This window comes from Anomaloglossus baeobatrachus, chromosome 7 (genome assembly GCF_048569485.1).
Source record: "Anomaloglossus baeobatrachus isolate aAnoBae1 chromosome 7, aAnoBae1.hap1, whole genome shotgun sequence".
NCBI classification, from domain to species: Eukaryota; Metazoa; Chordata; class Amphibia; order Anura; family Aromobatidae; genus Anomaloglossus; species Anomaloglossus baeobatrachus.
In genome coordinates this window covers 131,622,768-131,636,432 of record NC_134359.1, presented here as the reverse complement: position 1 = coordinate 131,636,432, position 13,665 = coordinate 131,622,768, and the positions used below count along the sequence as shown (strand labels likewise).

The 13,665-nt window shown below is 43.3% G+C and overlaps 1 protein-coding gene across 3 annotated transcripts in view; it reads right to left on the bottom strand.

Annotated features, from left to right (window-relative positions):
- ADAM23 (ADAM metallopeptidase domain 23) overlaps nt 1–13,665 on the bottom strand; it is a 414,934-nt gene that overhangs the window by 283,847 nt on the left and 117,422 nt on the right. For all 3 annotated transcript variants that reach the window (XM_075317711.1, XM_075317712.1, XM_075317713.1), the window contains exon 4: nt 1,691–1,754. In XM_075317711.1, coding sequence (XP_075173826.1) covers nt 1,691–1,754 — 64 coding nt within the window. The remainder of the gene's footprint in view (nt 1–1,690; nt 1,755–13,665) is intronic.

Here is a 13,665-nt window from a genome sequence, read left to right as displayed (position 1 = left end):
GCAATCACCTTTAAGTCACCACAGAGGGGCCACAAATGTCGGTTATAATTTAAGCACCTCAATAGCTGTTTCTTGTTGTCATAGGTTTCTTCCATGTGGACTGCATAACCTACTGGAATTGAAGGTAGCACATTGCTATTATACAGCAAGATCGCTTTTATGCTTGTTTTGGATGACTTGATGAAGAGCCTCCATTCCTCTTGATTATGAATTATCTTCAGAGCTTCCGTTAAACTGCTGATATTGTTGCATGCCACAGGATCACCCTCCATGAAGAAGTATTGGGCAGAATCTCTGCTGCAGAACAAGGAAATCCAAACATAGCGCGTTAGGAGATTCCTCTGTTTTAGCCAATAGCCTAAGAACTCAACCTTACTCTTAGGCAGATCCAAATCTCTAACTTTTTGTTATGAGGTGTGGTTGAGTTGTGGTTCCTGATAGTCTAGGTCATGAGAGGAAGATGCTTCAGACACCAAGCGACCTCTTCTTCCTCACTTAACTTGACTGAAAATGTTTCTAGTGCTTTTGAACAGGCAATTCTTCTGTATGTGGTAATGGGCATATTGCAGATGGAATGTTTGGATACTGTAAAGTCCACTTCTTTCTTGAAGCTCCTTTCCTAATGGGGGCACCATGTAAAAATAGTAATTGGTAGTGTGATTGGCTGGCTCTCTCCAGATCATTCCAGATGCAATAATGATGATGAAATAATAAAAACACAATTTTTCTATCAGCCTGCATGGATAGTGTCATAAGTCATTACAACTTCCTCTCGATCTTGAAAATTAGAGCCAATTAGAAAATTTAAGCATCATCAAGATAGTTTTCAGCCCCACAAAAGTAGTTATGTTCAACTGTTTTCATGTCTGAACCAATCTGGCTATAGAACAGTGTAATAGGCTTTATACATTTTATAAAAAAAAAAAAGGAAAAATTGCTGCTAAACTTATTTGCCTATAACATGATAACACAAAAAGCCATCTAAAAGTTATGCTGGCATAAAGAAAACTTATGAATGTTTCTTATTAACTTCTATGTTGTGTGGTAAAACTATTTGTGTAAGGTCTCATTCAGTCACCCGTGGACTTTGGTACGATCTTGGACCGCAATGCACAGACTAGCTGCCAGTCTCCTGACCCGACTGTGACAATACCATAGAAATATATGCAGCTAGTAGCAGTCTGTGCTTGGTGTGACTTGCACTAAATGAGCCCTTAAAGGCATAAAAAGTAAAAATTCAACAATAGCAAATTTTTCATCAAATTTCAGATATTTTCATAAATATACACGAATCATATCAACCCAAGTTTTCCACAACCATAACGTACAATGTGTCATACAAATATCAACCAGTGAGATGTGTAGAAGGATTCCTGAGCTATTAGCCTGTAAAGTGACACTGACCAGAATTGAAAAATTTGGCCTGGCCAGGAAAGTGAAAACAGGCTCTGACGGTAATGGGTTAAGATTCTAGTCACAAAAGTTTCAAGTTTCCATCGAGTCATGTTTTCATTATGCTTCAAGGCTAGAATAGTGTAATCTACAACTGTTTTTACAAACAAATTGGAAATAGGAAGCACTCAATGTTACCAATGAATTCTATAGCTATAAAATGCACCAATATTTAAAAATATTTGTAGTCATTGCCATTGTGTTGTTTCCAAAATCAGATATAACATTGTTGCATTACCTTATTTAGTTTTGCTTTTCCGCCATTGAACGCAATCTCCACGTAATCTGACGACAATAAGCCACTGTAAGAAAGAGAGTAATGTCAATGTACAATAGCTGTGTCGCCTCCACACAATCCACAAAGTTTCCAAAAGAAGAGCTATTACTGTATGTGCACACGGAAAGTATTTCAGAGGATTTTCCTTCTGGAGTTTTTGAAAAGAATACCAATTGCATATGACAGTGTAAGGGGTACTTTGCACACTGCAACATCGCTAGCCGATGATAGCGATGCCGAGCGCGATAGTACCCGCCCCCGTCGCACATGCGATATCTTGTGATAGCTGCCGTAGCGAACATTATCGCTACGGCAGCTTCACACGCACTTACCTGCCCTGCAACGTCGCTCTGGCCGGCGACCTGCCTCCTTCCTAAGGGGGCGGGTCGTATGGCGTCACAGCGACGGCAGGCGGCCAATAGAAGTGGAGGGGCGGAGATGAGCGGGACGTAAACATCCCGCCCACCTCCTTCCTTCCGCATAGCCGGTGGAGGCAGGTAAGGAGATGTTCCTCGCTCCTGCGGCTTCACACATAGCGATGTGTGCTGCCGCAGGAACGGGGAACAACATCGTATCTCCCATTGGTGCGACATTATGAAAATGACCGACGCTACACAGATCACCGATTTTCGACGATTTTGCGATCATTTATCGGCGCATCGAGACTTTACACGTTGCGACGTTGTTACCGGCGCCGGATGTGCGTCACTTTCGATTTGACCCCGACGATATCGCAGTAGCGATGTCGCAACGTGCAAAGTACCCCTAAGTGTAATGGATGAAATCTGTATAAAATGTCATTCAATGGCTACAGATAAGACCCACAGTGTAAAGAGGGCTTTACACACTGCGACATCGCTAGCGATGTCGCTAGCGTTCGCACCTGCCCCCGTCATTTGTGCGTCACGGGCAGATCGCTGCCCATGCCAGACAAAATCGCTAGTACGCGTCACACATACTTACTTTCCTAACAACGTCGCTGTGGCCAGTGAACTGCCTCTTTTCTAAGGGGTGGTTTGTGCGGCGTAACAGCGACGTCACACGGCAGGCGTCCAATAGAAGCGGAGGGGCGGAGAGAGGCCGCATGAAAGTCACGCCCACCTTGTTGCCGGAGGACGCAGGAACACTGTTGTTCGTCATTCCTGGGGTGTCACACATAGCGATGTGTGCTGTCTCAGGAATGACGAACAACCTGCGTCCCAGAAGATCAACGACATTTGGGAAATGGACGACGTGTCAACGATAAACGATTTGGTGAGTATTTTGCATCGTTAGCGGTCGCTCGTATGTGTCACACGCAATAACGTCACTAACAAGGCCGGATGTGTGTCACGAATTCCGTGACCCCTAACGACATCTCGTTAGCGATGTTGTTGCGTGTAAAGCGGCCTTAAGACTAGATACCACTGCGGATTTGACGTCTGCATCCTGTCTATTTATGCTGCACATTTTCACTATGGTTTTCTCTATTCAATATATTTGTAGCAGAAACCACAGTGATATCCGCACAGAGTTCAGATATTGCTATTTTGAATTTTCCTTAGACTTTACGCTGCAGACATTCCACAGTTCCGGTGTGCACAGACCCTTATAGTTTATGACAGTCACTTCCTTTTTCAATTGGTATATTGTCAAAGAAATCACTAATAAAAGCATGCCTTTACTGGCATATCTGTTCTTTTTTCCTCTTTTAAAGGGATTATATATCCTTTGACAACACATTGCTGTTATAAGGATCCTAAAGCTGGTGTCACACTAAACGACAGCGACAACGACGTCGCTGTTACGTCACCATTTTCGGTGACGTAACAGCGACCTTGTAAGTCGCTGTTATGATCGCTGCTTAGCTGTCAAACACAGCAGAAGCAGCGATCATAAGGTCGCTGTGCTACATGTTCAGAGAGCAGGGAGCCGCGCTTAACGCTGGCTCCTTGCTCTCCTGCAGCACACATCGGGTTAATTAACCCGATGTGTGCTGCAGCTACATGTCACAGTGCAGAGAGCAGGGAGCCGCGCGCACTGCTTAGCGCTGGCTCCTTGCTCTCCTTGCTACAGTATGCATCGGGTTAATTACCCGATGCATACTGCAGCCACATGTCACAGTGCAGGAGCCGGCACTGGCAGCAAGAGCGGAGGCTGGTAACCAGCGTAAACATCGGGTAACCAGGGAAAGGTCTTCCCTTGGTTACCCGATGTTTACGCTGGTTACAGCTTACCGCAGCTGCCAGTGCCGGCTCCTGATCGCTTCATTTCGTCGCTCTCTCGCTGTCACACACAGCGATGTGTGTGTCACAGCGGGAGAGTGACGACCAAAAAATGAAGCTGGACATTCAGCAACGACCGGCGACCTCACAGCAGGGGCCAGGTCGTTGCTGGATGTCACACACAGCGACAGCGACGGGACGTCGCTGCAACGTCACAGAAAATGGTGACGTAGCAGCGACGTCGTTGTCGTCGTCGTTATGTGTGACACCAGCTTTAGGGTCTGACCTCCAGGGTGTCCAACCTCCTATATGGAGACTTTCAGTGGTCAGTTGCAATGTTAGATGAATGTGTATTACAGTAGAATGAACTTTTCAATTTTCCAACAGAGCCAGTACAGGAGAAGTGAAGTATTAGGCTATGTGCGCACGTTGCGTAATTGCATGCAGTTATGCTGCGATCTGCACCGCAGCGTAACTGAATGCATCCTGCGTCCCCAGCACAATCTATGGAGATTGTGCAGTAGACGTGCGAACGTGGCATATTAGAGCGCAGCGCTTCGGCTGCTGCCCGAAGCGCGCGTTCTAAGAGGTGACATGTCACTTCTTTCCTGCGCTTTGCCTGCATCCCCCGCCCTGTCTATGGGAGGGGCTGCAGTCAGAGCGCATGTAATTGGCTTTTTTTTTTTTTCATTACGGACTGTTTCTGCAGCGATTTGAAGCGCACATGTGCTGTTCAAATCGCTGCAGAAATTTCTGCACTGACAGTACACAACGTGCGCACATAGCCTTACACAGTTCATATTTAAGTGGTTGTCTACTACTCGGACAGCTCATTCTTAATCCCTATGTTTCCCCTCAGTAAAATAATAAAACCAATACTGACCTCTGGTGCCAGCACCGTTCTAGCAGTTTACACACTATCTCTCCCTTGCTAGCATAGCATTTTTATATTATGCAATCCCTATGGCGAATTGGTGCTGGCTTAACTATCCTATCCTTCAGAGAAATCAGACATCCAGAAGAAGTGAGAGAGCAGCTGTAGCTCTATCTTGCTCTGAAGGAGAGGAGAGTGAAGTAACCGCTAATTGGGCAAAGGGACAATGTTATGTGATCCTCACGAGAGCCACTGCCATCACCATTGGAACGGCACTGGCACCAAAGGCAAGAATAGTTGCTATTTTACTAGGGCAAAACATAGGAATTGAAAAGGGGTTGTCTGAGTAGTGGACAATGCCTTTAATAGTCTGTGTGTGTGTAAAGGAGAAATATACTGGGTATCTAGGAGCTGGAAACACTCTGTTTTCCGGTTAATAGATGCCTAAATGAAAGGCCACCACTATTTATCCTCAAAATCCCTTTTAATTATGTGTTATAAAACTAAGGTGCTGAAGGGTTTGTGCACTCAGCATCATATAGACAATGGTGTACCACATCATTTTTGAAGCAGAAGGCACTAAAGGAAAATGGTGGTGGTGTGTTTCCTGGAGTGTCTTATTTGTCGTCTTTTATGTTGTTTTTCCCTGCAGCTTTGCCATCAGCTTTTTGTTTTTTTATTTCACATATAAAATTCCTGGCAGAACACACCTGAAAAAGATGCCGTGTGCACATTTCTCCCGTGCCTCCCCCATACTCTGGAATGCTCTGCCACAACACATCAGACTCTCGCCTACCTTGACAAGCTTCAAAAGGAACCTGAAGACCCACCTCTTCCGACAAGCCTACAACCTGCCGTAACCCTCAGTCTGATATAGCGCCGCACGACCAGCTCTACCGTTACCTACTGTAACCTCACCCATCCCTTGTAGACTGCGAGCCCTCGCGGGCAGGGACCTCGGTCCTTCGCTTCCTGTCTGTGCCTTGTATTGTTTATGATTACTGTACTTGTCCCTACTATGTATACTCCTTTCACATGTAAAGCGCCATGGAATTGATGGCGCTATAATAATAATAATGCTTTGTGGGGGAAAGGTTCATCTTGTGGAGAGCACCAAATTGGTGTAGGAAGACTTATAGGCCATACAATGCTTCCTTCCTCAAAGACTCAATTTGTTTCAATAAATATTTTTCAATTTTTGTACCAAGCTTTTATGTACCCCGAGCAGTGTAACTAACCAAACCTCTACTCATCAGCTATGCTCTCAGCAATACAGACGCACTCTACAAGGCAGTCATTGGATAGGAACAGGATTAAAATAGAAACTATTCAGCTATTCAAACATCACAGCTCAGTGAGATTTTATTATTGGACACAAGTTTGTAGAAATAAAGGCTTGAATAATTAGACACTCCTTGTCCCAATTTCAGCTTTTAGTACATCCCATCTAATTGTAATGGTATTTTTACCTGAGAATAAAGTATATACTTCAATGGTTATTAATCTCAGATTAAGTACAGATCAGATAAGAATACATTTAAAAGAATTTTGCATGAATATAAATGAGCAGAGCAGCTTTACTGAATGGTTATAACTTACCAAAACATTCCAATTAAAAATCTAGTCGTGGGCCACATTCAGGAAAGGTATATTTATGATGTGGCCAATGAGTCAATGATATAGTCTAGTGACTGTAGTGACATAGACCAGTGACTGTAGTGACATAGACCAGTGACTGTAGTGACAAATCATTTTGGTACAGAAAGAATAGGGCTGGAATTATTATAAGGTGTAATAACATAAACTCTCAGCAACTTAGATTGATCCAAAAGCGAGCAGGGGAATCTTCTGACTGATCACTGTGCAGGAGTGGGCCCCAGCACCCCACCCCAGCACACTGGATGTGCTATATACAGCGAGGGGCAGATTATAGCATGTTATTTAAAGGGAATCTGACAGTAGGATTAACCCTCCTAAGCCATCTATATGGACATGTAGGTCAGAGGACATTGAATACAATGATACCTTGATATCTGCATTCCGATGTCTTATTCCCAAGAAATCCACCTTTTTCCTTATATGTAAAAGAGCTGTTCCAGGCTATGGGCCTGCATGACAATCTACCTTCAGGGATTATTTTCAATTGAATGGAAATTATCAGTGTGATATGTGATGGCTGCTGTCTGGATCTCACTACAGAGCTGTGTGTGATTATAACTGACAAACTGACACATGAAACCAACAGATGGAGCTGGAACACCAGGAGAGTGCAAGGCAGAAACTCTCCACTAGATGGCACTAGTTTCCTTAGTGGAAGGCGTGGGTGAGCCGGAGTCAGAGCCAGGAGGTCGACGTGGTACCAGGGATCAGACGGAGACAGAGTCAAGGGAGAGTGAAGTCAGAAAACAGAGAAAGAAAGTCAAAGACCGGGGGAGCACAGAGTTTAATTGCAAGCCGAAGTTGGGAGTCTAGAGAGCAGGTAGTAGCAGAGAGTAAAGGAGGACAGAACAACAGAGAGGGGAGGACCGGAGTCAGAGAGCCACGGAGGCTGTCAGGACGGGAAGCAGGAAGGACGGACAGTCAGGATGGGAGGCAGAGAGAATGAACACAGTCAGGATGGGAGGCAGGGGAAACAAACACAGTAAGGATGGTAGGCTCGATCAGACAACTTACAAGGGACAAGCGACACACTGCAGAGCAGAAATAAAACTGGCGCCGCATGAACGGAAGTGCCCCATTGATAAGGCACCATGATCCTAGGAACGAGGCACGGCGGGGGGCCCCTCCCACCGGCCATGTTCCAGGGAACACTGACTGCCATGAGTCATGACAGGACATCTGCAGGTTCCACTCAATTTCAGCCTCCATCTCACAGGCAGACAGGGTTGTCATATTGTTGCAATAAAGCGGAGTTCTGTAATAAAAGCTAGAAGACAGAGAAGTGCAAAAAAGGTCTTACCTGGGTGATGAATGAAGGTGAAATCACAGAGCGAGGCTCACCTTGGTGGGTTGTGACATTCGCTACCACTATACTGGTCCAAACAAAGAGCCTCATGGTCATAGCTTAAGGTCTCATTGTGGGCAGCACCAGACAGGGTATGGGATTAACCCTCCAGTGTGGCCCTGAGACAACACACTCCAGGAGCAATTTCAAAAAACAAGAGCACTAGGAGTTTTAGTGCAAAAGTAGAAATTTATTATACATATCAATAGATAACAACAACTTGTATAGAGGACATAGCGAGCAAGACAGAGGGATTAAATACCCGGATCCCAAGAACCACACTGAAAATAACTTTTATAGAGTCAGGGTATCAGAGCTGAAGCAGGCCAGCTTGCAGGCAATCTGAATGAGTATAAAATGCTGAATCACATCGATTCCATTAGTCAGCAAGATTTAACAGATCCTGCAAACCGAGCCTGATTCAAAAGAAGCACTCGTACTGATGCATACACTGTTGCTGGATAAAGAATTGTATATACAATATTCATGGAGTCACAAGAACCATAGTGGAGGACCCATGTATATAGATTAAAACCCATACATCAGCCTTTGTATGTCCACATAGGGAGGGTGGAAAGGTGCTTACCTAAGTACAGTGGTGGTTAGGGGGATCCAGGCCAAGCCAGAGGGGACCTCCGACGGCCGTTTCGCGGTAAACACCGCTTCTTCCGGGAGGAAGAAGGAGCTGCTGCAGCCCTACAGGTAGGTAGATGTGGAATGCTACAGGAAGGGTTAATGCCATGCTGCCATGAATAGAAGGAAACTCCAGGAAAAATGAATGGTGATTTTATTTAACAACACATTTCGGATATTTTTTTCTCCTTCATCAGGTCAAAATCAGATTTTTACCTGATGAAGGAGAAAGAACTCTCTGAAATGTGTTGTTAAATAAAATCACCATTCATTTTTCCTGGAGTTTCTTTCTATTCATGGCAGCGTGGCATTAACCCTTCCTACGCCATTCCAAAAAAAGCAGAGCTGTGAGAGCTGCAGCTGTTAACATGTTTGTTATTAGATAAGGATCCCTTATATTGTTCTGTGTTAGTTATACTGTATGTCTCACATTTGTAACTCCCCCTTTTATTTAAAAAAAAAAAAAAAAGTCTTGAGGCAAATTCTCATGAAGAACAGTATCTGGCTCATAGTTTGGAACAACTCATTTATAAGAAAGATGTGGATATTTCTGGAATAAGAGATCGGATCGCAAATATCAAGGTATCATTTTATTCAGCTTCTTATGACATGCATGCCCATATAGATCGTTTAGGAGGTTTGATCCTACTGACAGATTCACTTTAAGAAACTGACTAATTTAAAATTATTTAGAGGCATATGCAGTGATATCATGTCAATAGCGCTGCAGCCAATTAATGAGTTCAGTAAGTCAAACCCTTTACATCGGCAAAATCGCTTTGTTGCTTGTTTGAAAGGGAAAAACTCCCATTTAGAATCTTGAACAGATTTCTTAAGCCTGCTTTACATGAGACGACCGATTGTGCGATAGCACGATCGATCGTATCTGCCCCCGTCGTTTTTGCGTCACGGGCAATTAGTTGCCCGTGGCGCACAAACTCGTTTAACCCCCGTCACACGTACTTACCTTCCGGACGACCTCGCTGTGGGCGACGAACGTCCACTTCCTGGAGTGGGAAGGACGTTCAGCGTCACAGCGACGTCACACGGCAGCCAGCCAATAGAAGCGGAGGGGCTGAGATGAGCGGGATGTAAGCATCCCACCCACCTCCTTCCTTCCATTAAGCCGTCAGTTGCCGCGGGAGGCAGGTAAGCTGCCAAGAGAAAGGTAAGCTGCTGTTCATCGTTCCCGTGGTGTCACAAGGAGCAACGTGTGATGCCACGGAAACGATGAACAATTGCCGCCATTTTAATTAAACAATTTTATGAAACCTAGCGACGAGTACACGACTCACGATTTGTGAGCGATACTGCATCGCTAGGAGGTGTTACACGAGACAACGTTGTGTACGATGCCGGATGTGCGTCACGAAAACTGTGACCCCCGACGATGCATCGCACGATCAGTCGTCTCGTGTAAAGCCCGCATTAGACTAAATTCTCATGTCCTGTAATCATCGGTTAGAATGGATACTGCATCAATCTGTTGGCAAAAATGTTGTCCAGACACAACTTTTATTCCCTTTTTTAAATGACTGATTTTAACTGGATCCATTTATTTTTAACATTTGAGTCTTTAGAAAACAGATTTGTTAATGGATTGATAGTTATTTTCTATTTCAAACTGCTCCAGTAAGCAAAAAAAGTGCCGCAGTAGCATTCATATCATCACTAATTGATTGTGTATTGAATCATCCATTAACTTTGATTATTTTGCACTGGCACTTTATTATATGTATATTTTGCAGTATTGTATTTATATTTCACTGCCCATCAATGTATAACACATCTGCTATTTTGCATGCATTAACTCCTTCCCATTCATACTGCACTGACACTTTATAGAGTTCTTATTCACTTTATAGTGCAGTGGTATCTTAAGGTGCGAGCACCAGCTCTCTATCTGCATGCACTATTTAGTTGTCTTTGCAGCTCATAGGTATATATTATTCCAATACTGCATTGGCACTTTATTATTATTAGATTCCTCTTGACTTTTCTATGCAATAGTTGTTTGAAATATACCCATTTATTCAGTTTATCAGTGTATGTTATATGTTACATGCTCTATGGAATCAGTGACAGTGCACTTTAGGATATTGATTTTACTGCCACGAACGTTTTTCTTGCCTTTGCTGCGATTTTATCTGTACCACCTCATTTTTTATACTTTTTTCTTGTGTTTGACTCCACTTACGTGACTTGACTTACCAATTAAAAAATATTTTTGACCATACCTCGGTTTCTTTTTCTTCTTTTGTGTTCTCAGTTCGATTGAGATGTGACTATAAACAAATGCAGCCAACTATTCTTTAGGCCTCCTTCACACGTCCATGTCTCCGGTTAGTGTTTGGTCCGTTTCATCACGTGCCGGAGACACTGGCACACGTAGACCCATTAACATCAATGGGTCTGCACTCACGTGCATGTTTTGCCGTGGACCGTGTGTTCGTGTGGAGCATACGTGTGGCCATGTGCTCCACAAGCAGACATGTCCGTTTTTCTCCGGCATTACATGTGTCACACGGACCGCATGGATGTGATCCGTGTGACACGCACCGGAGAAAACACACGTGTCTATGAAATAAAAAGAATTTCTATACTCACCTTCTCCAGCACTGCTATCTCTGCCGCTGCTGTCACTTACATCCGACCGCTGCTCATTATGCTCATCCTATATTCACTCCACTTCGGCCGGAAGCAGCAGCAGCGGGGAGTCCGCAGGACCGGAGAACGTAGATCAGCACCACGGACAGCAACGCCAGGGACAGGTGAGCAGAAAGTTACTTTCCTATAACACACGGAGAACACACGTGTGCCATAAACAATACGTACCTTTGACACGTCCGTGAGGCCTAAAACACACTCCCGCAAAAAAAATGTACGTGTCTCACCGTCCGTTTTTCGGGTTCGTGTTCCGTTTTTTAGGGGCGTTTCTCCGGTACGTATGGCATCCGTGTGATGGCGTATGCGAGCCGTGTGTGCGTGTGGAATGTCCGTATTGACATAAAATACGTACGTGTGCTGTCCGTTTATAAAGGCCCGCATTCTTACCCAATTAACGTTGTTAATCATTCATCATGAGATCCTCGTGTTTTTGTTTGCCATCAATTGACCTGATAGATTGGTAACAAGTGTTTCAGATTTTGTGATTAAAAACGGACACGGACGATACGTGCTGAACATGGACATACTCCGTGTGCGGTCCGTGCAGGCACGGACCCATAGACTAAAGCGGGTCCGTGTCTGCGTGGTGCCGGCCAAAAACGGACATGTCGTCCATGTATTAAAGCGCACACACGTACTTACCACACGGACACACGTTGTGATTTTACGTGTGTGTGCCATCTACCATTGAATAACATGGGTCTCCGTGTCTCAGTGTCTCCGGTACGTGCAAATACGTACCGCACACGTACAAAAAAAACGGATGTGTGTTGCGGGTCTGAAAAACGTGCGTGATTTTCACAGACGTGCGAAAGACGCCTTAAAATGTATGGAGAATATATCAGTCGAAAACTAGTGAGCAATGATCAGGTTATAATTGCTTGTGGCTGTAGAGTCGGACCTCAGAGTCATTATTACCTGTGTTTCCTTGGCACTCTTATTTGACAGTGAATGCCAGCTCAATCCCAAGCATCAAATTACAGTACCTTTTTTGGTTATGGCTACATATAAAATTTTAGGCTGAGTCCTCATGAACCCGTTCTCTGGCTATTTTGTGAAATATTTGCTATGCGTCAACAGGCTGATATAACTGAACAGAAAAATGTCGTATGCAGGTTTTTTGTCCCACGCAGGGAGGTATCCGGTGATCCAACAGATGCAACTGATGACACAACTGCTCCCATAGGAAAAACAAATATACCGTACATTTGTCTAAGTTTTTTTACCAACCTGTTATGAAATGAATGTACAGTAGTATGTGATGCCTCATCATTTAATATGAGACATCTTCTATCAGCATTTTCATTTTACTCATATGGGATCTTTTTGTTATTCTGCTGAACACATAATCCCAGTGTTGTACGAAAACCTTAACCTCTTCACTACACATCGTCATACATCTAGCTATTTCATATGCTCCTGAAGCTAGGAAAATGGTTAATTTAATGGAAAATTCAAGATATTTTAAAGAATACAGAAAACATCTGGACATATTATTTTATTTTTTTTTCTTTCTTCAGTGTGGTAGCTTTACCCTGTGGACTTCAACAGGCTAGATTAATTGCTTTGCAACACAGCAAAGCACTAATGTTGTTACCCTGGCAGTGTGGAGATCTGCACCTGCTTACACCATCTGCGTGACCTGATGGTACAGAGCTCATATACCCAGCATGGCTGACCTTCATCTTTCTCCGGGACAAATTTATTTGGCTTTTACAAGTAAAGTGTGTCAGAAACATTAAATTAGCTTTGATCATCATTGGAAATGGTTAATAGGAACTTATATAACAGCAACGTTTTATTCACGTACTTAAAGAAATCATCACTTATTTCAATATTCTACAGCTTAAAGAGGTTTTCCCAAGAAGAAAGTTAATTTTAAAGTTGATTTTAATGACTAGATCTTGAAATAATATTAATTTACAAAATTGGATGTTTTTTTAAAAAAAAAGTTTCCGTGCTGAAATAATCTTATAAATGTGCCCCTGCTATGTACTGTGTAATGGCCGTGTCTGACCGTACAGGGACATGGTCTGATCATACCACATCTCCTCAGCAGGGGAGCATGGAAATAGAGTATACAGATAAGACAGCATTGGATCATAGCTGATTCTTTTTGTGAGGTAAAACCTGCCCGTTTTTAAAAAATGTTTTGTCTCAAAGAAAGAATAATTTATGGTCCCATACTGAAATGTTTGTTTACTTTTTTTTAACTTCTTCCCCTGCCCAAGAGCTGTAGTATGATCAGACCATGTTCCTGTACAGTCAGACATAACCATTACACAGTACATAGGAGGGACAGATATAGAGGATTTACTTAGCGTAGGAAAAAAAAAATGTAAACACATCAAATTGTGGAAATTATTATACAGGTCTGCAAGGGTAAAACTGTTTGAAAAGTAGGAGGTGATTTCTACATACTTTTGAAAGCTGAACTCAGTAAAAATATAAAAATAACTCCATCACATACAGTTTTTTTCATAAACAATGACTCCATAGGCTTCCAAAAGAATAGAATTCAATTAAGATTCCAAAAAGAATTCCTTCCATACGT